Raw genomic sequence first — 27,152 nt, 5'->3', positions numbered from 1 at the left:
GTTAGTCACCTAAATGTTGAACAGAGGCTGTGATTTACCAAAGTCAAATTCCTTGTTTGGCACGCTCAAACATGGCGAATAAAAAACTCTTGAATCTCTTGAATCTTGAATCTCTTGAACAACGACCTGAACTACAGAGAGGAGGTGGAGCAGCTGGTGGGCTGGTGCAGAGACAACAGCCTGATCCTGAATGTGGAGAAGATGAAGGAGATCATCGTCGACTTCAGGAAAAACCAGCCTCACCACGCTCCACTGATCATCAACAGCTCAGCTGTGGAGGTGGTCAGCAGCACCAAATTCCTGGGGGTCCACATCACAGAAGACCTCACCTGGACTATGAACACTACGGCACTGATCAAGAGGGCACAGAAGCGCTTGTACTTCCTGCGGAGGATGAGGAGAGCCCACCTGCCCCCACCCATCATGAGGACGTTCTACAGGAGCACCATAGAGAGCATTCTGACAAGCTGACTCTCTGTGTGGTGTGGAGGCTGCACCGCCTCCGATTGGAAGAACGTGAGGAGAGTGGTGAGGACAGCAGAGAGGATCATAGAGCTCCTCTTCCCTCCATTCAGGACATTTCATCTCAGCGCTGCATGTCCCGTGCCTGTAACATCATCAATGACCCATCACACCCCCACCATGGACTGTTCTCCCTGCTGCCCTCTGGGAAGAGGTTTCGCACAATCCGCTGCAGGTCCACCAGGTTCTGCAACAGCTTTTTCCCTGCTGTCATCAGACTGTTGAACATTAGAACTGTTGAGCTCTAAACTGAACTCTGCATCACACATTCACAGAACTGTACTTTATGACACTACGGACCTCTATCTTGCACTATCTCGCACTACCAACTTTACTGAACTTGTGTAAACCCTTTAAATAGAAGTTTAATACATGGTTTAGCATTCCTCTGCACACTCTTGAATACTGTTTTGCCTACTTGCACTATTGCATAATTAGCACTGCTGCACTTTATACTTATTTGTAATATATATATACAGTATATGTATATATATATTTTCATAGGATATGTTACTTCTATTCAACTGCAATATCACTACTTTGTTGTAAGCCGTGTGCAACGAAATTTCGTTTTGTATGCACCATGTGCAGACAAGATGACAATAAAGTTTGTCTAAGTCTAAGTCATGTCAGGTCAGCTGTCTGGAGAGAGAGAGAAGTCAGGACCTGCGGGCGGAGCACCACCGTGCCACCGCCGCCATGACGGAACTCAAAAGCAAACTCCATGAGGAGAAGCAGAAAGAGTTAGCCGTTACCAGGGAGACATTACTGCGGCAGCATGAAATGGAGCTGATGAGAGTGATCAAAATCAAAGATGGAGAGATCCAGCGACTGAATGCCTTGGTCCTCAGCCTGAGGGACGGCTCCATGGACAAGGTGATCCGCTCAATCCGTGTCTGACTATCCGCACGCCACGTCGGGCTCCGATGCGGCCGCTACCGTATTGTGTAGCTTGTCCCCAGTAAGCGTCGCGGCGCTCCGTTGCGGTCTCAACGGCCCGATGTGGCGCAATGTCTGCTCAGGTGAGGAGCGGGGGCGCTTTGCTGGCGGAAGTGGAGGAGACGCGGCGGTGTCGGGAGACCGAGCGGTGTCGCCTCCACCAGGAGCGCGGAAGAAGCCCTGGCAGCGGCCCAGCAGGCCTGGCAGTCCCGAGCGGCCGAGCTCCGATCGGCTCATCACCAGCATCGGGAGGAGCTGAGCCGAACCAAGAGAGACTGCGAGAGGGAGATCTGCCGACTGGTAGGACTGATCAGATGCGCGGTGCGTGGCTATGTTCCCAATTTCGTTGTATACCTGCAGTGCAATGACACCTAAGGCATTCTATTCTATTCTATTTCACAAGAAGAAAACGTCCGGTTGCTCGCTTCGCTTTTGTCACAGCAATGGTGTTCTAGTCGATTCAAGATAAAAATTGGCCGGTTGCTCTCTTTGTTTTTGTCACAATTCTGGCAAATGAGTTTGCCCGCCTGCCTGAGCGCTCCCCGTTTGTACATCCAGATGGATGAGATCAAGCTGAAAGACAGAGCGGTTAGTGTTTTGGATAAATCCCTGGGGCCGGCCACGTCCACCGCCTTCAGCTGCAGACTCAGGCTGCCGAGCAGCAGATCGCTGCCCTGAGGGATTCCCAAAGGGCGGGCCTAAACTACCCTGGAAGTGGGGTCAACGGCGCTACTAGCAATCCTCTTCATAGCGTAAGCCACCTCATCACACACTTGCAGTACGCATGACTTAGTTCGTTGCTGGAGGAAGGTAGCACAAAAACAGTTTTGAACTTTGAACGAGTGGTTGTGTGTGTGTGTTGCGGGGCGTTTTCAGTCTCAGGAGGATCGGGACACGCGAAGGTTTCATCTGAAAATCGCTGAGCTCAGCTCAGCGCAGTCATCGGGAAACTGGAAGATCGAAACGCCCTGCTTTCTGAAGAGCGCAATGAACTGGTAATTTATTGACGGCACGCAAACCAATAATCCGATTCAAACACTTCCGTTAATTTATTCAGACGAAGCAAACTTTCAAACGGATTGAAATTCACTCGTGTCTCAAATAACTACGAAAGTTATTCAATTCTCTAAAATTGTCTGATGTTACTTTTATTTATTACGGTCCTATGTTATACCATAATAACCCCCCGCACATTAATCAAATTGTCAAATCAACCCCGAACCATCGATTGTCCCAGAACACCTTACATTGCTCCTTGCGCCTTTCCCCAGGACATCGTCATCAGTGATCTGATGAAGAAGCTGGACATCCTGGGCGATAACGCCGTAAGTGTATGTCGAACTCCTTATGTTCGCACTCCACGAGACTCGGCGGCTCAAATATGACTTTTGGAAGGCTTTGCGCTGAAAGAACCTTGTTGACGCTGTGCCTTTGGGCTCTTGCAGAATCTCACCAACGAGGAGCAGGTGGTCGTGATTCACGCCAGGACCCTTCCCACCCTAGCCGAGAAGGTAACGCGCACGTCCACGCACGCTCTCGCACGCTCTCGCATTCTGCTTATGTGACAGCAGCCTTTCCTCAGTGGTTAGAATACATCAAAGTGACCAAGTCAGCACTTCAACAGAAGATGTTGGACATTGAAAGTGAGAAGGTAGACAGACACGCGACATCAGCCAAGGGGAACTCGGGGCAATGTGCCCCAACAATTCTGACCTTGAGCTGTGCTAGGATATGTTCTGCAACCAGAAGGGCTACCTGGATGAAGAGTTGGACTTCAGGAAGCGTTCCATGGACCAGGCTCATAAGGTAAGCCGCCCTCAAATCTCCCGCCGGACCACTGATGGACGAGGATTGCGGCCCAGAGGATCATGGAGCTGGAGGCCATGTTGTACGAGGCGCTACCGCAGCGGGACTGCCCCGCCACGGACGGCGAAAAAGCCAGCCACGCTGACGGCGGATCAGAGACAAGAGCTTAGGAGCGCCGTGGACCAATGGAAGCGAGCCCTGATGTGGGAGTTGAGGGAGCGCGACGCTTGCATCTTCCAAGAGAGAATGGATCTGCTGCACAGCGCGCAACAGGTAAGGGCCCAAAGCCAGCCCGGCACTTACTTGCACGCTTACTGGCTTTTGAAGGCTACTTTCCATTTGTCCGTCCTAGAGGAACAAAGAGCTGAAAGAATTCATCGAAGCTCAGAAGAGACAAATCAAACAATTGGAGGAGAAGTTTCTGTTTCTCTTTCTAGTCTTCTCCTTGGCCTTCATTCTGTGGCCCTAACACCAGCTGGTGAGTGAGCTCCAGCGGCACCGCACTCGACACCTCCGATACACTGCCAGCCGGTCTCAGACGTTGGCAGACGCTCCGATGCCGACGTATACCCCCCGCCACGGTGACAGAGGCACCGCGTCACACCGCCGCTCATCCAATCAGAAGGCAGGAAAGGCAAATTCACATGCAGGGCACTCTTGAACCAGAAGAGAGCGCCACAAAAAACGGTTGTTGCCCCAAACGCGCACTAAAAAGGGTCAGAATAACAAGAGTCCCACCGGCCAGCCGGGGCCACCCGTCCATCCATTTCTTCAGGGGGGGAAAAAATTGGAGTCACCGGTGAGTACATTTTGCATTTAGCTCTGCTTTTCTGCTTCTGTCTTCAAGTGTGTGGCATCCTGCGACCAAAGATTCAGCCAACCCCAAAGCGGTTGACCTCAACGTCCCACCACCATTCCTACCAGAGCAGGTGACGTGATGCTTTGGACATCCTTCCGTCTCAGATGCCCAAAAGTACTCTTTGCCACATCTGCGGCAATACGGTGTCTTTTCAAAGGTGCAAATAAATCCAGCGTGGGCGGAACACGCACGTCTTCGGTTTTTCCCGCTTTGTTTGTGTGACAGCTGTTGTGAAAATTTTACACAAATAAAGTTGTATAGTACAGGTTTGGCCAAGCCGCAACTCCCGAACCGCATGCGGCTCTTTTATGTTCATATCAACATTTGTGTGTGTGTGTAGGTGTGTGTGTGTGTGTGGGGGGGGGGGGGGGGTGCGTGTTGGCTTCACTTGAGTTCAATTTAGTATTTTCGTCAAAAGCGCATGTGGTGAAATTCCACAAAGTAGGATGGGCAAACACATTCCAGTAAACTATTAGTGTCAATTGGGCTCTCGAAATGGCAGGGAAAAGATGCACAGCAAAACGAAAATATGTAGATGAACACAGGACGTTTTTATCAGAGTGGGAAAGTTTCTATTTTTTGTTGAACGTGATGGCAAACAATTCTGCCTGATACGTCAGACCTCAGCGCATTTCAAAGATTCAAATCTTCAGCGCCATGCACTTCAGCTCACTCCATGCTAACATTGATCAGGCGTCGAACCCGCAACATCATGCTTAAGAGGTGGACATGCTAACCAGTGCGCCATTATGTCAACGCATAACAACTGTAAATCTACTAAACAAAACAGCGGTTGCTATATGACATCTGTCGCGTGTGGTCACGTGACAGACGTCACGTGATGGGCAGAACTTCCGCCGGAATTCAAATCCGCGGGGAGAGTTAACTTGTTTAAAAGGGAGTGGGCAGAAGAATTATTTAATTTATTTAAATCTATTTGGAGTGTGCGCCATTATGTCAATGCATAACAACTGTAAGTCTACTAAACAAAACAGCGGTTGCTATATGACGTCTGCCACGTCGTGGTCACGTGACGCGGACGTGACGTCGACGCCTACTTTACATCCCACCGATCACAGGACCCCTCGGCTGCATAACCGCGCCCCCTTCCCAACCAATCGGATTTGCTATACGCGAAAACTACGCCAATGGGCGGAACTTCCGCCAAAATTTAAATCCGTGGGCGTGGCTCGCAACAGGAAGTAGGAAAATGGCGATGTTGACAAAGACACAGCGGATGGTAACATACGACTAACAAGAGAAATATTTTTATTTTCTGCTTGCAACTGGACCGTCCAGAGCGTACACGGTAAGTACAACTAATCGTTTTTAAAAAGAAGTACTTTTGTTGCCCTGAAAAGCGAGTGAGTGTGGCGTTTGGGGGGAACGTCGAATTTCGACGATTCTTTCTGGTCAACGGTTGTAAATGATTGCGTTGATTAAAAAAGAAAACTTGATGTAACTCTACTTTTAACTGCCGTTTCAGATAAGCGGGTATTACGTCGCAGTCATGTGCCGCGGATATGACGTAATTGGCTGAACTTCCACCAAAATTCAAATCTGTTGGCGCGATGGCCGTGAGCCACTGAGCAACGACGAATATCAACAGAAATATCTTTATTTTCTGCTTGCAACTGGACCGTCTACAGCGTACACGGTAAGTAACACTCATTGTGTTTAAAGAGATTTACGTTTGTAATAGCAACGTGTAGCTGAGGCGCTAGCAGAAGTGTAGCCGCGTTGCGTTGTACGTGTGAATATTGGTCCAGGCGAAATGTTAATGTTTAATTTCATTCCTTTAGGTTCCACGGTGTTTGTTGGCTGCAAGTTTTCCACTGCAAGAAGAGGCTCGTATCATTGACCAGGAGCGAGCTACAATGGTGAGTAGCCATAACATTTATGTTAAACACTTCCTATTTCATGTTTAACGGTACTTGATTTAACAAATAACCATAAATAAATACAGTGTGGGCACTGAAGTTAACATATGTGATTATACTGCCTAATCTGTCACCGAGTATATTGTTGCAAAGTAATATAAGATCCAAAGTTGTAATTCAGAATAGTTAGGCCATTAGAATTATATACAAGTCTGATTACCCTGAACATAACAACAAGCTATTAATTAAATCACAAATTCTTCAATTCAAAGATTTGGTAGATTATCAGAATAATAATGTCTAACAGTAATTGATTTAACACATCACGATAAGTAGATTGAGTGTGGGCACTCTCAAGTTAACATATGTGATTATACTGCCTAATCTGTTACAGAGTATGTTGTTGCCAAGTAATGTAGAATAGATCCAAAGTAGTAATCCAGAATAGTTTTGAAAAGGCCATTAGAATAATAAACAAATCTGATTACCTTGAACTAAGTGTTGAATATGTCCTATGAAGTCAAAATTTGGCACCATCATGTGGTGAAATTTGGAATTGCATCACATCCAATTTTGCCAGGGAACAAACAGATTAAATAAATCTTAGTCTTAAATAAGCCACTCCTTCTCAAACAAGTAAACTCTGCCCATTTTGCGCAGTAGATGTTCTGTTTCTGAGCCATGTCTTGTCACCGTGGGATAGGGGGGAACGAAATTTCGGTTTCTTTGTGTGTCTTTGGCATGTGGAGAAATTGACAATAAAGCTGACTTTGACTTTAATATCTAGTATTTATACAAAGTCATAATTTAAATTGCTTTTAACCTTCATTCGTCGCTTCAACCAACATTACTCGCTCTTATTACCAACTTGTATCGATTTAACTGAGCGTTTAATACTTCCTATCAGGTCTCAAGTCAAGATTTGGCAAAATACAATTTCAGCAAATCCAATTTTGCCAGGCAACAAAAAGAGATTAAATAAACTAAATAAGTCTTCTTCCCATTAAATAAATCAGAAAAGTCTGTCTTGTAACCAGTCCTCTTCAAACAAGTAAAGTCTGCCCGTTTTTTGCCGTAGATTTTGTGTCTATGCCTAGTATTTATACAAAATCATAATTTAAACGACTTCGTTCCTTCATTCACTTTGGAAATTTGGAATTGCAGCAAATCAAATTTTGCCAGGGAACAAAAATATATCAATTAAACTAAATAAGTCTTCTTCCCATTAAATAAATTAAAAAAGTCTGTCTTGTAACCAGTCCTTTTCAAACAAGTAAAGTCTGCCCATTTTGTGCCGTAGATTTTGTGTTTATGCCTAGTATTTATACAAAATCATAATTTAAAGGATTTCATTCCTTCATTCACTTTGGAAATTTGGAATTGCAGCACATCAAATTTTGCCTGGGAAGAAAAGTAGATTAAATAAATTTAATAAGTCTTACTACTTCCCAAAAAATAAATTAAATACGTCTTGTTCCCACTCCTTTTCAAAAAAGTAGTTTAAAACGAGGGCCTTTCACTCAACCTTTAACCTCAACCCCGCACGTCACATTGTGTTGTATCTGTGAATGTTGGTTGTGGCCAAATGATAGTTTTCTTTCATTCGTTTAGGTTCCACGGTGTTTGTTGGCTATGTTTTCCACTGTCAGAAGGATGAAAATACAAAGTACAATGCTTGGACGTGGGCGACGACGTCACCGGTGAGTCCTTCCTTCCTATTTATTTACCTTCTAGGTGCTAGAGGCTAAGTGTTAGAAGCTAAGTGTTAGAGGCAACACAATACGAACAACACAACACAATACGAACAACTCAACACAATATGAACAACTCAACACAATATGAACAACACAACAAAATACGAACAACACAAAACAATACGAACAACACAACACAATACGAACAACACAACACATTACGAACAACACAACACAATACGAACAACACAACGATACCGCACTGAACAACACGATACCGCACTGAACAACACGATACCGCACTGAACAACACGATACCGCACTGAACAACACCATACCGCACTGAACAACACCATACCGCACTGAACAACACCATGCCGCACTGAACAACACCATGCCGCACCGAACAACACCATGCCGCACTGAACAACACCATGCCGCACTGAACAACACCATGCCGCACTGAACAACACCATGCCGCACTGAACAACACCATGCCGCACTGAACAACACCATGCCGCACTGAACAACATTATGCCGCACTGAACAACATTATGCCGCACTGAACAACACCATGCCGCACCGAACAACACCATCCCGCACCGAACAACACCATGCCGCACCGAACAACACCATGCCGCACTGAACAACACCATGCCGCACTGAACAACACCATGCCGCACTGAACAACACCATGCCGAACTGAACAACACCATGCCGCACTGAACAACACCATGCCGCGCTGAACAACACCATGCCGCACTGAACAACACCATCCCGCACTGAACAACACCATCCCGCACTGAACAACACCATGCCGCACTGAACTACACCATGCCGCACTGAACAACACCATGCCGCACTGAACTACACCATGCCGCACTGAACAACACCATGCCGCACTGAACAACACCATGCTGCACTGAACAACACCATGCCGCACTGAACAACACAATGCCGCACTGAACAACACCATGCCGCACTGAACAACACCATGCCGCACTGAACAACACCATGCCGCACTGAACAACACCATGCCGCACTGAACAACACCATGCCGCACTGAGCACTGAACAACACCATGCCGCACTGAACAACACCATGCCGCACTGAACAACACCATGCCGCACTGAACAACACCATGCAGCACTGAACAACAATATGCCGTACTGAACAACATTATACCGCACTGAACAACATTATGCCGCACTGAACAACATTATGCCGCACTGAACAACACCATGCCGCACTGAACAACATTATGCCGCACTGAACAACATTATGCCGCACTGAACAACACCATGCCGCACTGAACAACACCATCCCGCACTGAACAACACCATCCCGCACTGAACAACACCATGCCGCACTGAACAACACCATGCCGCACTGAACAACACCATGCCGCACTGAACAACACCATGCCGCACTGAACAACATTATGCCGCACTGAACAACATTATGCCGCACTGAAAAACACCATGCCGCACTGAACAACACCATGCCGCACTGAACAACACCATGCCGCACTGAACAACACCATGCCGCACTGAACAGCACCATGCCGCACTGAACAACACCATGCCGCACTGAACAACACCATGACGCACTGAACAACACCATGACGCACTGAACAACACCATGCCGCACTGAACAACACCATGCCGCACTGAACAACACCATGCCGCACTGAACAACACCATGCCGCACTAAACACCACCATGCCGCACTGAACAACACCATGCCGCACTGAACAACACCATGCCGCACTGAACAACATTATGCCGCACTGAACAACATTATGCCGCACTGAACAACACCATGCCGCACTGAACAACACCATGCCGCACTGAACAACACCATCCCGCACTGAACAACACCATGCCGCACTGAACAACACCATGCCGCACTGAACAACACCATGCCGCACTGAACAACATTATGCCGCACTGAACAACATTATGCCGCACTGAAAAACACCATGCCGCACTGAACAACACCATGCCGCACTGAACAACACCATGCCGCACTGAACAACACCATGCCGCACTGAACAGCACCATGCCGCACTGAACAACACCATGCCGCACTGAACAACACCATGACGCACTGAACAACACCATGCCGCACTGAACAACACCATGCCGCACTGAACAACACCATCCCGCACTGAACAACACCATGCAGCACTGAACAACAATATGCCGTACTGAACAACATTATACCGCACTGAACAACATTATGCCGCACTGAACAACATTATGCCGCACTGAACAACACCATGCCGCACTGAACAACATTATGCCGCACTGAACAACACCATGCCGCACTGAACAACACCATCCCGCACTGAACAACACCATCCCGCACTGAACAACACCATGCCGCACTGAACAACACCATGCCGCACTGAACAACACCATGCCGCACTGAACAACACCATGCCGCACTGAACAACATTATGCCGCACTGAACAACATTATGCCGCACTGAAAAACACCATGCCGCACTGAACAACACCATGCCGCACTGAACAACACCATGCCGCACTGAACAACACCATGCCGCACTGAACAGCACCATGCCGCACTGAACAACACCATGCCGCACTGAACAACACCATGACGCACTGAACAACACCATGCCGCACTGAACAACACCATGCCGCACTGAACAACACCATGCCGCACTGAACAACACCATGCCGCACTGAACACCACCATGCCGCACTGAACAACACCATGCCCCACTGAACAACATTACGCCGCACTGAACAACACCATGCCGCACTTAACAACACCATCCCGCACTGAACAACACCATGCCGCACTGAACAACACCATGCCGCACTGAACAACACCATGCCGCACTGAACAACACCATGCCGCACCGAACAACACCATGCCGCACTGAACAACACCATGCCGCACTGAACAACACCATCCCGCACTGAACAACACCATGCCGCACTGAACAACACCATGCCGCACTGAACAACACCATGCCGCACTGAACAACACCATGCCCCACTGAACAACATTACGCCGCACTGAACAACATTACGCCGCACTGAACAACACCATGCCGCACTTAACAACACCATGCCGCACTGAACAACACCATGCCGCACTGAACAACACCATCCCGCACTGAACAACACCATCCCGCACTGAACACCATCCCGCACTGAACAACACCATGCCGCACTGAACAACACCATGCCAAACAACACCATGCCGCACTGAACAACACCATCCCGCACTGAACAACACCATCCCGCACTGAACAACACCATCCCGCACTGAACAACACCATCCCGCACTGAACAACACCATGCCGCACTGAACAACACCATGCCGCACTGAACAACACCATGCCGCACTGAACAACACCATGCCGCACTGAACAACACCATCCCGCACTGAACAACACCATCCCGCACTGAACAACACCATGCCGCACTGAACAACACCATGCCGCACTGAACTACACCATGCCGCACTGAACTACACCATGCCGCACTGAACTACACCATGCCGCACTGAACTACACCATGCCGCACTGAACAACACCATGCCGCACTGAACAACACAATGCCGCACTGAACAACACAATGCCGCACTGAACAACACCATGCCGCACTGAACAACACCATGCCGCACTGAACAACACCATGCCGCACTGAACAACACCATGCCGCACTGAACAACACCATGCCGCACTGAACAACACCATCCCGCACTGAACAACACCATGCCGCACTGAACAACATTATGCCCCACTGAACAACATTATACCGCACTGAACAACATTATGCCGCACTGAACAACATTATGCCGCACTGAACAACACCATGCCGCACTGAACAACATTATGCCGCACTGAACAACATTATGCCGCACTGAACAACATTATGCCGCACTGAACACCATGCCGCACTGAACAACACCATGCCGCACTGAACAACACCATGCCGCACTGAACAACACCATGCCGCACTGAACAACACCATGCCGCACTGAACAACACCATCCCGCACTAAACAACACCATGCCGCACTGAACAACATTATGCCGCACTGAACAACATTATGCCGCACTGAACAACATTATGCCGCACTGAACAACATTATGCCGCACTGAACAACATTATGCCGCACTGAACAACATCATGTCGCACTGAACAACACCATGCCGCACTGAACAACACCATGCCGCACTGAACAACACCATGCCCCACTGAACAACATTACGCCGCACTGAACAATATTATGCCGCACTGAACAACACCAGGCCGCACTGAACAACACCAGGCCGCACTGAACAACACCATGCCGCACTGAACAACACCATGCCGCACTGAACAACACCATGCCGCACTGAACAACACCATCCCGCACTGAACAACACCATGCCGCACTGAACAACACCATGCCGCACTGAACAACACCATGCCGCACTTAACAACACCATGCCGCACTGAACAACACCATGCCGCACTTAACAACACCATGCCGCACTGAACAACACCATGCCGCACTGAACAACACCATGCCGCACTGAACAACAACATGCCGCACTGAACAACAACATGCCGCACTGAACAACACGACGCCGCACTGAACAACACTACGCCGCACAGAACAACACGACGCCGCACAGAATAACACAATACCGCACAGAACAACACCATGCCGCACAAACAGTTTTAGATAATATTACGTCGCTGTCATGCGACGCGGACATGACGTCAATAGGCGGAACTCATGGCAAAATTATAATCCGTGGGCGTGGCTTGCAACAGGAAGTAGGAAAGCGGCAATGCTGGCAAACAAGACACAGCGGTTAGTAACACGACGACTAACAAGACAAATATTTTTGTTTTCAGCTTGCAACTTGACCGTCTAGAGCGTACAAGGTAATTACAACTCATTGTTTTGAAAAATATGTTTTTTTGTAGGCCTGAAAAGCGAGGCAGTGTGGCATTTGGGAGGAACGTCGAACTCGGCGTCTGCTTCCAGCCACAGACGCCAAATTTCGACGATTATTTCGACTGGTCAACGTTTGTAAATTATTGCGTTGATTAAAAACTTTATTTAACTCTACTCTTAACTTTGCCGTTTCAGATATGCGGGTATTACACCACGGAAATGACGTCAATAGGCTGAACTCTCGCCAAAATTCAAATCTGTGGGCGCAATGGCCTTGAGCGAGACAACGGATACAAACACGACGATTATCAACAGAAATATCTTTATTTTCTGCTTGCAAGTGGACCGTCTAGAGCGTACACGGTAAGTACAACTCATTGTGTTTAAAAAGATTTACGTTTGTGTAGTTTGCGTTGCGTTGTATCTGTGAATGTTGGTTGAGGCTAAATGTTAATGTTTAATTTCCTTCCTTTAGGTTCCACGGTGTTTGTTGGCTGTATGTTTTCCACTGCAAGAATAGGCTCGTTTCATTGACCAGCAGGAGCTACAATGGTGAGTACCCTTTTCGTCGTCCATTTATGTTAAACACTTCCTATTTCATGTCTAACAGTACTCGATTTAACAAATAACCATAAATAAATACAGTGTGGGCAGTCAAGTTAACATATGTGATTATCCTGCCTAATATGTTTATCACAAATATGTCACTAATATGTTTATTTGTTTATCACAACACCTTTGGACCTTCAGCAATCGATTATTTCCCTTCATCTACATAGAGACAGAACGATGGTGTCTTAAACATCTCATTCATTTCACCAAATAACTTCACGCAGGTGGATAACGGCCGTCTCGGTCACGCTATGTTGCGTGATGCAGTTTTGAAGAACCAAATGCATTTATTCAATGAAAAAGTCAAGCTAGATCTATGTTTATGATGTTGTACGTTACGGTACCGATTGAAGTTGAGTCCGAAGCCAGTGGAAAACAGTGCTGCGTTTGTGCTCTCCAGGTACAAATGTTGTGATCTCTGACTGACGACCGGGCGAGACTCGAGTAAGAGATGTCCAAACGAGCTCCGGCAGGGCGGGTCAAGGCGGAGCGAACGGACGCCTTTCAGGCCGCCAATGACGAGCTGAGAGCCAAACTGATGGACGTCCAGTTAGAACTTCAGCAGGAGAAGAACAAGGTGAAAACCTCAACAGACAGACACTGCCTTCCTCCCTGCCTGCTTCCCTGCCTGCCTCCCTGCCTGCCTCCCTGCCTGCCTCCCTGCCTGCCTGCCTCCCTGCTTGCCTCCCTCCCTCCCACCCTCCCTCCCTCCCTCCCAGTTTCCCCGATGTAGATTTGACATGCGTGTGCCATGACTGTGTCAGCCTACGTCAACAAATGCACCGAGGACGTCAGCACCACTAAGAATATCATCACCCGGGGCAACCAACGACCCTGGATGACTGAGGAGGTACGTCAAACGCTACGAGCGCGGAACTCTGCCTTCAAGTCTGGCGACAAGGAGACACTGAGGACAGCGAGAGCCAACTTGAACCGTGCCATCAGGGTAGCGAAGCGAGACCACAGTCGAAAAATTCAGGATCGTTTCCACGACGCCAACAACACCAGGAGTATGTGGCAAGGCATACGGGCGATTACAGACTACAACTCACCCTCCCCCCCCGGTGGGTGAAGTTGATGCTGACTTTCTAAATGGTCTAAATAACTTCTTTGGGAGGTTCGAGGCACTAAACGGCACTCCAGCAGTTAAAACTGTCCCCCATCAGGAAGAGGAGGTACTCTGCCTTGACTCCGCCGATGTGTTGAAGACCCTGAGGAGAGTCAACCCCCGTAAGGCCCCTGGCCCCGACAACATTCCTGGGCGTGTGTTCAGGGAATGTGCAAGTCAGCTGGCTGGGGTCATCACAGACATTTTTAACACCTCGCTGGGCCAAGCCACAGTGCCAGCGTGCTTTAAGACTGCCTCCATCATTCCGGTGCCGAAGAAACCTCAAATCACCTCATTTAATGATTACCGGCCTGTTGCACTGACTCCGGTCATGATGAAGTGCTTCGAAAGGCTGCTTAAAGATCACATCGTTTCCAGACTCCCCCATTATTTGACCCGTTCCAGTTTGCCGACCGGCAAAACCGCTCCACTCAGGACGCCATCTCCTCCGTTCTTCACCTGAGCCTGGCTCACCTGGAGGAGAAGAACACCCATGTTCGGATGCTGTTCCTGGACTTCAGCTCAGCGTTTAACACCATCATCCCACAGCATCTAGTAGGAAAATTGGAACACCTGGGCTTCAACACCCCCCTTCGCAACTGGCTGCTAGACTTCCTCACCAACAGACCTCAGTCAGTCCGGGTCGGACAGAACACCTCTGATGTCATCACCCTCAGCACAGGCTCCCCTCAGGGCTGCGTCCTGAGCCCCCTGCTGTTCACCCTGATGACACACGACTGCGTCCCCAGGTTCACCACCAATCACATCGTGAAGTTCGCAGACGACACAACGGTGGTGGGGCTCATCAGAGACAACGTCATCTGATGGCGCCGCGGATGGCTGCCACGGTGAGTCGCTCTCTGTTTCTTTGTCTTATTTTGTGTGTTTTCTGTGTCTTCTGCTGTCCATCCCGGATCACTTTTACTAGAGAAGCACTGTTAAACATCGGTCAGTCTTCTTCTGGTATTTTCTCTCCTGTTCTCTCTGATTCAGATTGTTTGTCGGAGATTTTAGCCGGAGCGGCGGTGCTATACAAGCTCGCGCGACGGCGGCGGCGCGGAAAACGAGCGGGAGCCCTCGTAAAGCTGAGGCAAAGAGGGTTCCGTTCTGCCCTACCGTCAATTCATCTGGCGAATGTCCGCTCCCTGGCGAACAAGATGGACGAACTGCTGCTCCTCACTTCAAGGAACACGGACTTCAGCAGATCCGCCGCGCTGTGTTTTGTTGAGACGTGGCTTAGCGAACGAACCCCCCACCACGCCATGGAGTTAGCTGGGTTTCGGCTAACGCGTGCAGATCGCAGCGCGGAGCTCTCCGGAAAATCAAAGGGAGGTGGTCTCTGTTTCTACATTAATGAACGTTGGTGTACCGATGTCATGGTGTTGAAAGAGTTTTGCAGCCCTCTCCTAGAAACACTTTTCATAAACTGCCGGCCGTTCTATTCACCACGGGAGTTCTCCTCGATCGTCATGGCGGCTGTTTACATCCCACCACACGCACGTGCGAGTGAAGCCACGCAGATGCTGGCTGACCAGGTGACAGATATGGAGAAACTTCTACCAAATTCACTAATCATTGTTCTGGGTGATCTTAACAGGGCGAACCTCACACACGAACTCCCCAGATACAGACAGCACATAACGTGTCCCACCAGAGGGGCACAGACACTGGACCACTGCTACACCGTAATTAAGGATGCATACCACTCTGTGGCTCGTGCAGCTTTAGGACTCTCGGACCACTGTCTAGTTCATCTGGTCCCTGCCTACAGACAGAAACTAAAAACTTCTAAGCCTGTGGTGAGGACTGTCAGGAAGTGGACAGTGGAGTCAAGGCAGGACCTCCAAGCCTGCTTTGACTGCACCGATTGGAGTGTTTTTGATGCTGCAAATTCAGACTTGCATGAACTCACTGACACTGTCACATCATACATCAGTTTTTGTGAGGATCTGTGTGTGCAGACTAAGACCTTCTGCACGTACAACAACGACAAACCTTGGTTTACACCGAACCTTAGGAGGCTGCGCAAAGTCAAGGAGGAGGCCTACAGGAGCGGCGACCGGGACCTGTTCAAGCAGACCAGAAACACACTGAACCGAGAGGTCAGGAAAGCCAGGAGGTGTTACGAGGAGAGCCTGGAGAGACACCTCTCTGCCAATCCTGATCCCTCAACAGTGTGGAAAGGCCTGCAGAGCATCACGGGCTTCAAGAAACGAACCCCCCGTCCTGTGGAGAGCCCAAGGCTCGCTGACCAGCTAAACAGGTTCTACTGCAGGTTTGATCGGTCCTCCCACACAACGGGACCTCCTGCAGCACAATCCACAGAATCCACATACTCACTTCCCCCCACAACTGCTCTGTCCGCACCTCCATCACCGTGGTCACCGACTCTCTCTCTTGCAGAGGTCGCGCCCGCACTCCAGATTCGCGAAGAGGAAGTGCGCCAGATGTTCCGGAGACAAAAGATCAGGAAGGCACCGGGCCCAGACGGCGTGTCACCTTCCTGCTTGAAAGTCTGCGCTGAGCAGCTTGCGCCCACCTTTGCACGGATCTTCAACCGTTCCCTGGAGCTGTGTGAGGTGCCCTCGTGCTTCAAGAGCTCCACCATCGTTCCAGTGGCCAAGAAGCCCGCCATCACAGGTATGAATGACTATAGACCTGTTGCACTGACATCTGTGGTCATGAAATCTTTCGAGAGGTTAGTACTGAACCACCTGAAGGATGTCACGGGCCCCCTGCTGGACCCCCTCCAGTTTGCCTACCGGGCAAACAGGTCGGTAGATGATGCGGTCAACATGGGACTGCACTACATCCTGCAACACCTGGACACCCCAGGAAAGTACGCCAGGATCCTGTTTGTGGACTTCAGCTCGGCGTTCAACACCATCGCTCCTGACATCCTCCAACAGAAGCTCATCCAGCTTGCGGTGCCTGCCTCCACCTGTCAGTGGATCACCAGCTTCCTGACCAACAGGAGACAGCGTGTGAGGCTGGGGAGCATCACATCTGACACCCTGACCACCAACACTGGAGCCCCTCAGGGATGCGTCCTCTCCCCACTGCTCTTCTCCCTCTACACCAACGATTTCTCCGCAAGTGACTCTTCCGTGAAGCTCCTGAAGTATGCAGACGACACCACTCTCATCGGACTGATCCAGAACGGTGATGAGACTGCGTACAGACAGGAGGTGGAGCGGCTGGTCCACTGGTGCAGCCAAAACCACCTGGACCTGAACCCGCTCAAGACCGTGGAGATGACAGTGGACTTCAGGCGAGGCCCTTCACCACTTTCACCCCTCACTATCCGCAGTAATACTATTCTCTCCACAGACACCTTCAAGTTCCTGGGAACCACAATCTCTCGGGACCTGAAATGGACCGGCCACATAGACTCTGTCCGGAAGAAGGCCCAGCAGAGGCTGTACTTCCTGAGACAGCTCAAGAAGTTCAACCTGCCACGGGAGCTGCTGAAGACCTTCTACACTGCCATCATCCAGTCTGTCCTCTGCACCTCCATCACTGTCTGGTTTGGATCGGCCTCCAAACAAGACAAGCACAGACTGCAACGGACAATAAGGACTACAGAAAAGATAATTGGAATCAACCTCCCATCTATCCAAGACTTGTACCTGTCCAGGACCAGGAAACGTGCAAGTAACATCTCAACAGACCCTTCGCACCCAGGTTGCAGCCTGTTTGAACTACTCCCCTCCGGACGCCGTTATAGAGCTCTGTACACTAAAACCAGCAGACACAGAGACAGCTTCTTCCCCCAGGCTGTCGCTCTGATGAACTCACACCACTCTTAGAGTCTCAGAGTCATTACTGTGCAATAACATCCCGCTTGCCACACCTTTTTTGTCTACACTGTTTGTACTATGTGTCCTCTCTGCATCCATTGCAGCCTGGTCATCCTAGAAGAGGGACCCTCCCATCTGTGGTCTCTTCTCAAGGTTTCTCATTTCCCCTAGCTGGAGTTTTGAGTTTTTCCTTGCCCTCTTGGGAGTTTAAGATCAGGGGGTGTTTGAGAATATCTTTCGTTCTTCACATGTCCTGAGTGTTGTTGTTAGTCACCTAAATGTTGAACAGAGGCTGTGATTTACCAAAGTCAAATTCCTTGTTTGGCACGCTCAAACATGGCGAATAAAAAACTCTTGAATCTCTTGAATCTTGAATCTCTTGAACAACGACCTGAACTACAGAGAGGAGGTGGAGCAGCTGGTGGGCTGGTGCAGAGACAACAGCCTGATCCTGAATGTGGAGAAGATGAAGGAGATCATCGTCGACTTCAGGAAAAACCAGCCTCACCACGCTCCACTGATCATCAACAGCTCAGCTGTGGAGGTGGTCAGCAGCACCAAATTCCTGGGGGTCCACATCACAGAAGACCTCACCTGGACTATGAACACTACGGCACTGATCAAGAGGGCACAGAAGCGCTTGTACTTCCTGCGGAGGATGAGGAGAGCCCACCTGCCCCCACCCATCATGAGGACGTTCTACAGGAGCACCATAGAGAGCATTCTGACAAGCTGACTCTCTGTGTGGTGTGGAGGCTGCACCGCCTCCGATTGGAAGAACGTGAGGAGAGTGGTGAGGACAGCAGAGAGGATCATAGGGGCTCCTCTTCCCTCCATTCAGGACATTTCATCTCAGCGCTGCATGTCCCGTGCCTGTAACATCATCAATGACCCATCACACCCCCACCATGGACTGTTCTCCCTGCTGCCCTCTGGGAAGAGGTTTCGCACAATCCGCTGCAGGTCCACCAGGTTCTGCAACAGCTTTTTCCCTGCTGTCATCAGACTGTTGAACATTAGAACTGTTGAGCTCTAAACTGAACTCTGCATCACACATTCACAGAACTGTACTTTATGACACTACGGACCTCTATCTTGCACTATCTCGCACTACCAACTTTACTGAACTTGTGTAAACCCTTTAAATAGAAGTTTAATACATGGTTTAGCATTCCTCTGCACACTCTTGAATACTGTTTTGCCTACTTGCACTATTGCATAATTAGCACTGCTGCACTTTATACTTATTTGTAATATATATATACAGTATATGTATATATATATTTTCATAGGATATGTTACTTCTATTCAACTGCAATATCACTACTTTGTTGTAAGCCGTGTGCAACGAAATTTCGTTTTGTATGCACCATGTGCAGACAAGATGACAATAAAGTTTGTCTAAGTCTAAGTCATGTCAGGTCAGCTGTCTGGAGAGAGAGAGAAGTCAGGACCTGCGGGCGGAGCACCACCGTGCCACCGCCGCCATGACGGAACTCAAAAGCAAACTCCATGAGGAGAAGCAGAAAGAGTTAGCCGTTACCAGGGAGACATTACTGCGGCAGCATGAAATGGAGCTGATGAGAGTGATCAAAATCAAAGATGGAGAGATCCAGCGAGTGAATGCCTTGGTCCTCAGCCTGAGGGACGGCTCCATGGACAAGGTGATCCGCTCAATCCGTGTCTGACTCTCCGCACGCCACGTCGGGCTCCGATGCGGCCGCTACCGTATTGTGTAGCTTGTCCCCAGTAAGCGTCGCGGCGCTCCGTTGCGGTCTCAACGGCCCGATGTGGCGCAATGTCTGCTCAGGTGAGGAGCGGGGGCGCTTTGCTGGCGGAAGTGGAGGAGACGCGGCGGTGTCGGGAGACCGAGCGGTGTCGCCTCCACCAGGAGCGCGGAAGAAGCCCTGGCAGCGGCCCAGCAGGCCTGGCAGTCCCAAGCGGCCGAGCTCCGATCGGCTCATCACCAGCATCGGGAGGAGCTGAGCCGAACCAAGAGAGACTGCGAGAGGGAGATCCGCCGACTGGTAGGACTGATCAGATGCGCGGTGCGTGGCTATGTTCCCAATTTCGTTGTATACCTGCAGTGCAATGACACCTAAGGCATTCTATTCTATTCTATTTCACAAGAAGAAAACGTCCGGTTGCTCGCTTCGCTTTTGTCACAGCAATGGTGTTCTAGTCGATTCAAGATAAAAATTGGCCGGTTGCTCTCTTTGTTTTGGTCACAATTCTGGCAAATGAGTTTGCCCGCCTGCCTGAGCGCTCCCCGTTTGTACATCCAGATGGATGAGATCAAGCTGAAAGACAGAGCGGTTAGTGTTTTGGATAAATCCCTGGGGCCGGCCACGTCAACCGCCTTCAGCTGCAGACTCAGGCTGCCGAGCAGCAGATCGCTGCCCTGAGGGATTCCCAAAGGGCGGGCCTAAACTACCCTGGAAGTGGGGTCAACGGCGCTACTAGCAATCCTCTTCATAGCGTAAGCCACCTCATCACACACTTGCAGTACGCATGACTTAGTTCGTTGCTGGAGGAAGGTAGCACAAAAACAGTTTTGAACTTTGAACGAGTGGTTGTGTGTGTGTGTTGCGGGGCGTTTTCAGTCTCAGGAGGATCGGGACACGCGAAGGTTTCATCTGAAAATCGCTGAGCTCAGCGCAGTCATCAGGAAACTGGAGGATCGAAACGCCCTGCTTTCTGAAGAGCGCAATGAACTGGTAATTTATTGACGGCACGCTTGAAGGTTTGCGCTACGTTTGATGCGCGCCATCCAGCGAGGCACCCATTGCGCTTGCTTATTAGTTGAGCGGCGCGGCGAGTCGGTTGCCCGGTAGATGTCTTTTATTGGGAGCCAAAGCCACGATTCCGTTCAAACCGATGCAAAAGGAATGGATACGTTCTGGCCCGCGTGTTGTGCGTCTTTCGCATCCCGCACTTCATGCTTGCAGCTTAAGCGACTGAGAGAAACAGAAAGCCAGTTTCTGCCACTCCTGTACAAAAACAAACGCCTGAGCAGGAAGAATGAAGAACTCTTGCTGGTGCTGTGTCGCCTTGAAAACAAAGTGCGCTTTGTCACCCAGGAGAACGAGGAGATGGCAAGCTTGGTAAGTCGACGCGGACAACGGCGGTGTGCCAACAGAGTCCACTGCATTTGTGTTCCACAGAGAAGGCCTAGTTCGCTCAATGACCTGGAGCGCGGTTGCGGCCAGCAGGACGGTGAAATGGAGTTCCTTCAAGTTGTGGAGCAGCGGCACATCATGGACGACTTGTCCAAGGTCTTCAGGCAGGCGACTCGGTGCACGTACGGCAGCGCCGCGCTCGCTCGCTGTCGCCAGGAAACCTTTTCCGTCCAAAGCTTGGCCGGCGGCCGCCATCCAAAAAATTGGCCCCTTAAATTCCGACCTTTCAAGCAGGAGCATTGTGCGCACGCGTTTGAACACGCTTTAGACTTGTTTTGCCGTTTTCAGCAGCTCAAAGCTCCCGTTTTGTCAGCGCCTTTGCCACTCGCTGTGCGCTGAAAACGACGGACTCGCCCGGCTGCTCAGCCCGTCAACCATGAGCCGCGAGCGCGACGTCATTGTCCGTAGGCAGCTAGTGGCAAAATGCACCCTGTTAGAGTTGCGCTCGCTCCAACTTATTTTGCAAGAACTACACGGGAGACAAGTAAGTTCTTTTGGACACCTGCAGGTGGAGAGTCCATCCGTTGTACGAATGAAGTCTGACTCTCGGCTCCTGCACGAGCATTTTTATTAAGAGAAACAGGGTGGGTGTAAGAGTGGATTGAATAGAGAAAGCCCTTGACCTCTAGTCAAAACATAGCAAGGGATGTTTTACGACTTTGTGTAGGAAGGGATAAGCGATAGGGATAAATAAGGGATAAATAATATTATTTATTACAGGTTGCAGTCAAAGTCAAAGCAACATAATTATACGATAAAGATAATCTGGAAAACCCTGACACACCCTGTAGTTGTCACTTTTGGAAAAGACTAGCGTCCCTCCAATCATCGCCGGTGACGGGTTTTTCAGGCTCTGGAGACAGGAGCTCATGTCAGAAATGTCATCGTGAGTCGTGTTTGTTTCTGCGCCGGAGCCGTTCGTTCCCTTTGCATCCAAAGAATCTCAAAGGCGGATTATTTGTGTCGACAGGAGAGAGATTTGCTGCTACGATACCGACGTCGAGAATCTCTGAGGAGGAACAAAGCGTGAGGTCCTGCAAGGTGAGTCTGTTTGTTTGCGGCTGCTTGGTGTTGCGCAAGATGAAATGGCCTTTTTCTCGCTATCGTTCCTCTCGTCGATTCATCGTGAGGTGTCGCTTCAGTTTGTTCAGAGAGATGTTTGCTTCCGCGCCCGCAGGTCATCGAAACATTTTACGGCTACGACGAAGACGTGTTGGTGGACTCGGACGGATCGTCCTTGTCTTTTCACACCGACAGAACCCCCGACACGGAACCCGAAGAGGTAGCCCGCCATTTCTGCCAGCGTATTGGCGCCAAACATTCCTCTTCAGCCTGGAATCGGACTCGTCTTTGCGTCGCGGGTGCTTTGTCGTCGGTCTGACTGATTCTGGTACTAGTGCTGTGTTGCATTGGTGTGTGCATGAGGAGGCGGAGCTTCGCTACCGCCAGCTGACGCAAGAATATCAAGCGCTGCAACGAGCCTACGCTCTGCTAGCCCAGACCAGCGGAGGGGACTACGACGCCGAGAAGGAGATCAAGGTGGCGCCCCTTCCCGCAACCCCCGGCCGGGTCGCAGCCTCCCCGTTCTCACCCAGCCTCGGGTGTTCTCTGGTCTGAAAGGAGGAGGAGGAGCCTCCCTCCTCCTCCTTTCAGACCAGAGAAAAGCTGATGGTAGTGTCAAACGCACCTCTTTCAATAAGGTGCCCCCGGCTTTCCGGTAACGGGTTTGTCTTAGCCGGGTTCGGAGATTCGTCCGTAATCTAACCACCCGAGTTAAATTAACTCCACCGGAATCAATCTAATTTCTGTACGACGCCAATCCCTCTCAAGTCACCCTAAGCTCGAGCCGAGTAACTCAATTCGAGGCAAGACTTCGAAGTGACCGCATCGTATTGATGGCTCCCCGCTAATGTTTGAAGTTCTTATTATGTTACGGATATTTTTAGATGTCTTTGTTAAGACCTCAGGGATTCGTTTGTATAGCGCACCCTAGCTCTAGTTTTGCCGAAGTAAATGTGGATATGGGTCCGTTCTACTTGGTCGCTCAAGCAGCGAGCCGACCAACTTGTTTATTCGAAAGAGAATCGAATTAATAAAAGTGTGACAATAATAGCATTTAAGGAGAAAATTAATGCACTTTACGTTATTAATTCTAACTTCTTATATGTAGATCTAGCACTTAACTGTCGGAGTGCTTCACCCCACTTGATTGCTTAAAAAGAATAACAACTTTCTTAAAACGAATAAAAATGTCTTACTCTATTTAGATTTGCCCAGTAATTAATTTGGAAGGCAAGTCTATTTTTCGATCGTGTCCTGTTTAACTTTTGACGCGGCCCGACAAAATTAAGAACTGGGCCACGCCCGACGGACAATCGAAATACTTTTATCCTTCACCAACTCAAATAATCTATTTTAACCATCGTCGTTATTTTATTTAGAGGAAGTAAATTTTCAAACAAATTCACTTTTGACAAAATTCACTCTTCCCTTAAATATCTACGAAAGTTATTTAATTCTCTAACATGTTCGGAGTTACTTTTTACGCGGCCCGTCAAAAGGGGAAACGGGCCTGCGCCCTTCAAATAATTAAATTACTTTCAGTTCTACACCAAACCAATAATCCGATTCAAACACTTCCGTTAATTTATTCAGACGAAGCAAACTTTCAAACGGATTGAAATTCACTCGTGTCTCAAATAACTACGAAAGTTATTCAATTCTCTAAAATTGTCTGATGTTACTTTTATTTATTACGGTCCTATGTTACACCATAATAACCCCCCGCACATTATTCAAATTGTCAAATCAACCCCGAACCATCGATTGTACATTCAGTACAAATCAGCGCACAACAAAGTAGATGAATATACACAACACATTTATTGAAGAAACATGAAATAGAATTACAAATCTTAATCACTCCAGAAACCGAACAATTTCACCCACTGATACCCGTGTTAATAAAATCATTCAATCCCAGAACAATTCGATTGCAAAACACAGTTCATGAAAGAGGGAATCAATTTTTAGCCAAGCTAAGAAATCAAGAAGTGAAAATCACATTTGTGCTTCTCCAAACAATTTATGTCACGCCACTATTCTCATAGTGACGGACGGGTCCCTTGATCGAATTGACTAACAATATTGCTTTAAGCTGTTACAGAATACATTTTTAGCCAAGCAAAGAAATCAAAAAGTAAAAATCACATTTATGCGTCCATGCGTGACTCACAATCCGACACCGTGTTCCTGTTTTATTTCTATTTTAACTTGCTTAGCTTATTTTGGCCCCTTTTTTGGTCTCATGTTTTGGTCTGGCGCCATCTTTTGGACAAATTTGGAATTTCAGCTCTGCCAATTTATTCCTGTGAACAATCCATATTTTACCATTTGCACCATCTCTTCCCCCCATGTTACATGACAGTAGAAATGGGTCACTATCAAAGCAGAGTAGCAGATCTGGAGTCAGCGCTGAAGCAACAAGGACAGGTAAGCTTATCAATGAGCACACCTTTTTCTCAGACAAAATAGCTACATTCTTCAGTCACTCATTCGTCTGGCATTACTGGACCAACCCCCCCCCGCCCTGAACGTGGCTGGGAAAATGCGGAGAAAAGCAAATGTCATTTTCCAGTCAACCAAAGAATTTGTGGATGAAAATGACACAACATTCCAAAGCTGTCCACGCGTTTGTCTCTTCTAGAATGTCAAGTGGGTGGAGGAGAAGCAGCTGCTGCGTCAGAGCAATCAGCAGTTGGCCGAAAAGGTGACGGAAAGAAAGGCGCTGGGCGGAGTCGCTTGGCGTCACACCCGTCCGGAAGCCCCGCAGATGAGGTCTGACTGTCTTTTCAGGTCAGGCGGATGGAGGCGGAAGAAGCGCGTCTGAAAGAGCACATCCAGGATATCCGAGACCAAAACGAACTGCTTGAGTTCCGCATCCTGGAGCTGGAGGTGGGAAGACTCGCACAAGCGTGTTGAGGCCAGAGATGTGACGGACGGACGGATGCACGGATGCATGCCTCTGCCTTTCAGGAGAGGGAGTGGCGCTCCCCCGTCTTGAAGTTTCTGCAAGTCCGTTTCCCAGACGGCCTCAGCCCTTTGCAGATCTACTGCGAGGCCGACGGCGTGAGCGTACGTAAGGCGTCCCTCGCAACCCTAACCTTAACCTGAGGTCCCAGAACACCTTACATTGCTCCTTGCGCCTTTCCCCAGGACATCGTCATCAGTGATCTGATGAAGAAGCTGGACATCCTGGGCGATAACGCCGTAAGTGTATGTCGAACTCCTTATGTTCGCACTCCACGAGACTCGGCGGCTCAAATGTGACTTTTGGAAGGCTTTGCGCTGAAAGAACCTTGTTGACGCTGTGCCTTTGGGCTCTTGCAGAATCTCACCAACGAGGAGCAGGTGGTCGTGATTCACGCCAGGACCCTTCCCACCCTAGCCGAGAAGGTAACGCGCACGTCCACGCACGCTCTCGCACGCTCTCGCATTCTGCTTATGTGACAGCAGCCTTTCCTCAGTGGTTAGAATACATCAAAGTGACCAAGTCAGCACTTCAACAGAAGATGTTGGACATTGAAAGTGAGAAGGTAGACAGACACGCGACATCAGCCAAGGGGAACTCGGGGCAATGTGCCCCAACAATTCTGACCTTGAGCTGTGCTAGGATATGTTCTGCAACCAGAAGGGCTACCTGGATGAAGAGTTGGACTTCAGGAAGCGTTCCATGGACCAGGCTCATAAGGTAAGCCGCCTTCAAATCTCCCGCCGGACCACTGATGGACGAGGATTGCGGCCCAGAGGATCATGGAGCTGGAGGCCATGTTGTACGAGGCGCTACCGCAGCGGGACTGCCCCGCCACGGACGGCGAAAAAGCCAGCCACGCTGGCGTGAATGACGTGCTGACGGCGGATCAGAGACAAGAGCTTAGGAGCGCCGTGGACCAATGGAAGCGAGCCCTGATGTGGGAGTTGAGGGAGCGCGACGCTTGCATCTTCCAAGAGAGAATGGATCTGCTGCACAGCGCGCAACAGGTAAGGGCCCAAAGCCAGCCCGGCACTTACTTGCACGCTTACTGGCTTTTGAAGGCTACTTTCCATTTGTCCGTCCTAGAGGAACAAAGAGCTGAAAGAATTCATCGAAGCTCAGAAGAGACAAATCAAACAATTGGAGGAGAAGTTTCTGTTTCTCTTTCTAGTCTTCTCCTTGGCCTTCATTCTGTGGCCCTAACACCAGCTGGTGAGTGAGCTCCAGCGGCACCGCACTCGACACCTCCGATACACTGCCAGCCGGTCTCAGACGTTGGCAGACGCTCCGATGCCGACGTATACCCCCCGCCACGGTGACAGAGGCACCGCGTCACACCGGCGCTCATCCAATCAGAAGGCAGGAAAGGCAAATTCACATGCAGGGCACTCTTGAACCAGAAGAGAGCGCCACAAAAAACGGTTGTTGCCCCAAACGCGCACTAAAAAGGGTCAGATTAACAAGAGTCCCACCGGCCAGCCGGGGCCACCCGTCCATCCATTTCTTCAGGGGGGGAAAAAATTGGAGTCACCGGTGAGTACATTTTGCATTTAGCTCTGCTTTTCTGCTTCTGTCTTCAAGTGTGTGGCATCCTGCGACCAAAGATTCAGCCAACCCCAAAGCGGTTGACCTCAACGTCCCACCACCATTCCTACCAGAGCAGGTGACGTGATGCTTTGGACATCCTTCCGTCTCAGATGCCCAAAAGTACTCTTTGCCACATCTGCGGCAATACGGTGTCTTTTCAAAGGTGCAAATAAATCCAGCGTGGGCGGAACATGCACGTCTTC

The 27,152-nt window shown here is 49.5% G+C and overlaps 1 protein-coding gene and 1 long non-coding RNA gene across 9 annotated transcripts; both read left to right on the top strand.

The window, feature by feature from the left end:
• Window positions 1-1,156: 1,156 nt before the first annotated feature.
• LOC137839709 (janus kinase and microtubule-interacting protein 3-like) lies at window positions 1,157-27,152 on the top strand. 8 transcript variants are annotated; one of them, XM_068649000.1, is made up of 15 exons: window positions 20,323-20,629; window positions 20,754-20,867; window positions 21,099-22,370; window positions 22,507-22,611; window positions 22,755-22,868; window positions 24,757-24,821; window positions 25,036-25,098; window positions 25,185-25,283; window positions 25,365-25,463; window positions 25,545-25,598; window positions 25,719-25,784; window positions 25,856-25,924; window positions 26,002-26,079; window positions 26,136-26,369; window positions 26,449-27,152. In XM_068649000.1, the coding sequence occupies exons 6-15, from the start codon at window positions 24,762-24,764 to the stop codon at window positions 26,563-26,565; spliced, it is 939 nt and encodes a 312-aa protein (XP_068505101.1). In that variant the 5' UTR covers window positions 20,323-20,629; window positions 20,754-20,867; window positions 21,099-22,370; window positions 22,507-22,611; window positions 22,755-22,868; window positions 24,757-24,761; the 3' UTR covers window positions 26,566-27,152. The 8 variants fall into 8 exon arrangements, with proteins under 8 accessions (XP_068505100.1, XP_068505099.1, XP_068505098.1 ...); XM_068648998.1 differs by lacking the exons at window positions 20,323-20,629; window positions 20,754-20,867; window positions 21,099-22,370; window positions 22,507-22,611; window positions 22,755-22,868 and adding exons at window positions 1,505-1,761; window positions 2,020-2,213; window positions 2,338-2,456 and having other exon boundaries at window positions 26,449-26,574; window positions 26,944-27,152; XM_068649002.1 differs by lacking the exon at window positions 20,323-20,629 and having other exon boundaries at window positions 20,644-20,867.
• Window positions 3,043-4,420, top strand: LOC125987067 (uncharacterized). Its single transcript, XR_011085885.1, has 4 exons — window positions 3,043-3,112; window positions 3,190-3,267; window positions 3,324-3,540; window positions 3,620-4,420. It is a non-coding gene; the product is annotated as an uncharacterized lncRNA (long non-coding RNA).

Source organism: Syngnathus scovelli, chromosome 19, assembly GCF_024217435.2.
Source record: "Syngnathus scovelli strain Florida chromosome 19, RoL_Ssco_1.2, whole genome shotgun sequence".
Classification (NCBI taxonomy): Eukaryota; Metazoa; Chordata; class Actinopteri; order Syngnathiformes; family Syngnathidae; genus Syngnathus; species Syngnathus scovelli.
Note: the sequence above shows the minus strand (reverse complement) of the source record. Positions and strands in the feature narration are given on the sequence as shown.

Coding starts and splice junctions, on each gene's coding strand:
- LOC137839709 (XM_068648999.1), top strand. CDS start 24,762: ATGGGTCACTATCAAAGCAGAGTAGCAGATCTGGAGTCAGCGCTGAAG. Junction 25,785..25,855: donor TTCCCACCCTAGCCGAGAAG/GTAACGCGCACG, acceptor GCCTTTCCTCAG/TGGTTAGAATACATCAAAGT. Junction 26,080..26,135: donor CCATGGACCAGGCTCATAAG/GTAAGCCGCCTT, acceptor ATTGCGGCCCAG/AGGATCATGGAGCTGGAGGC.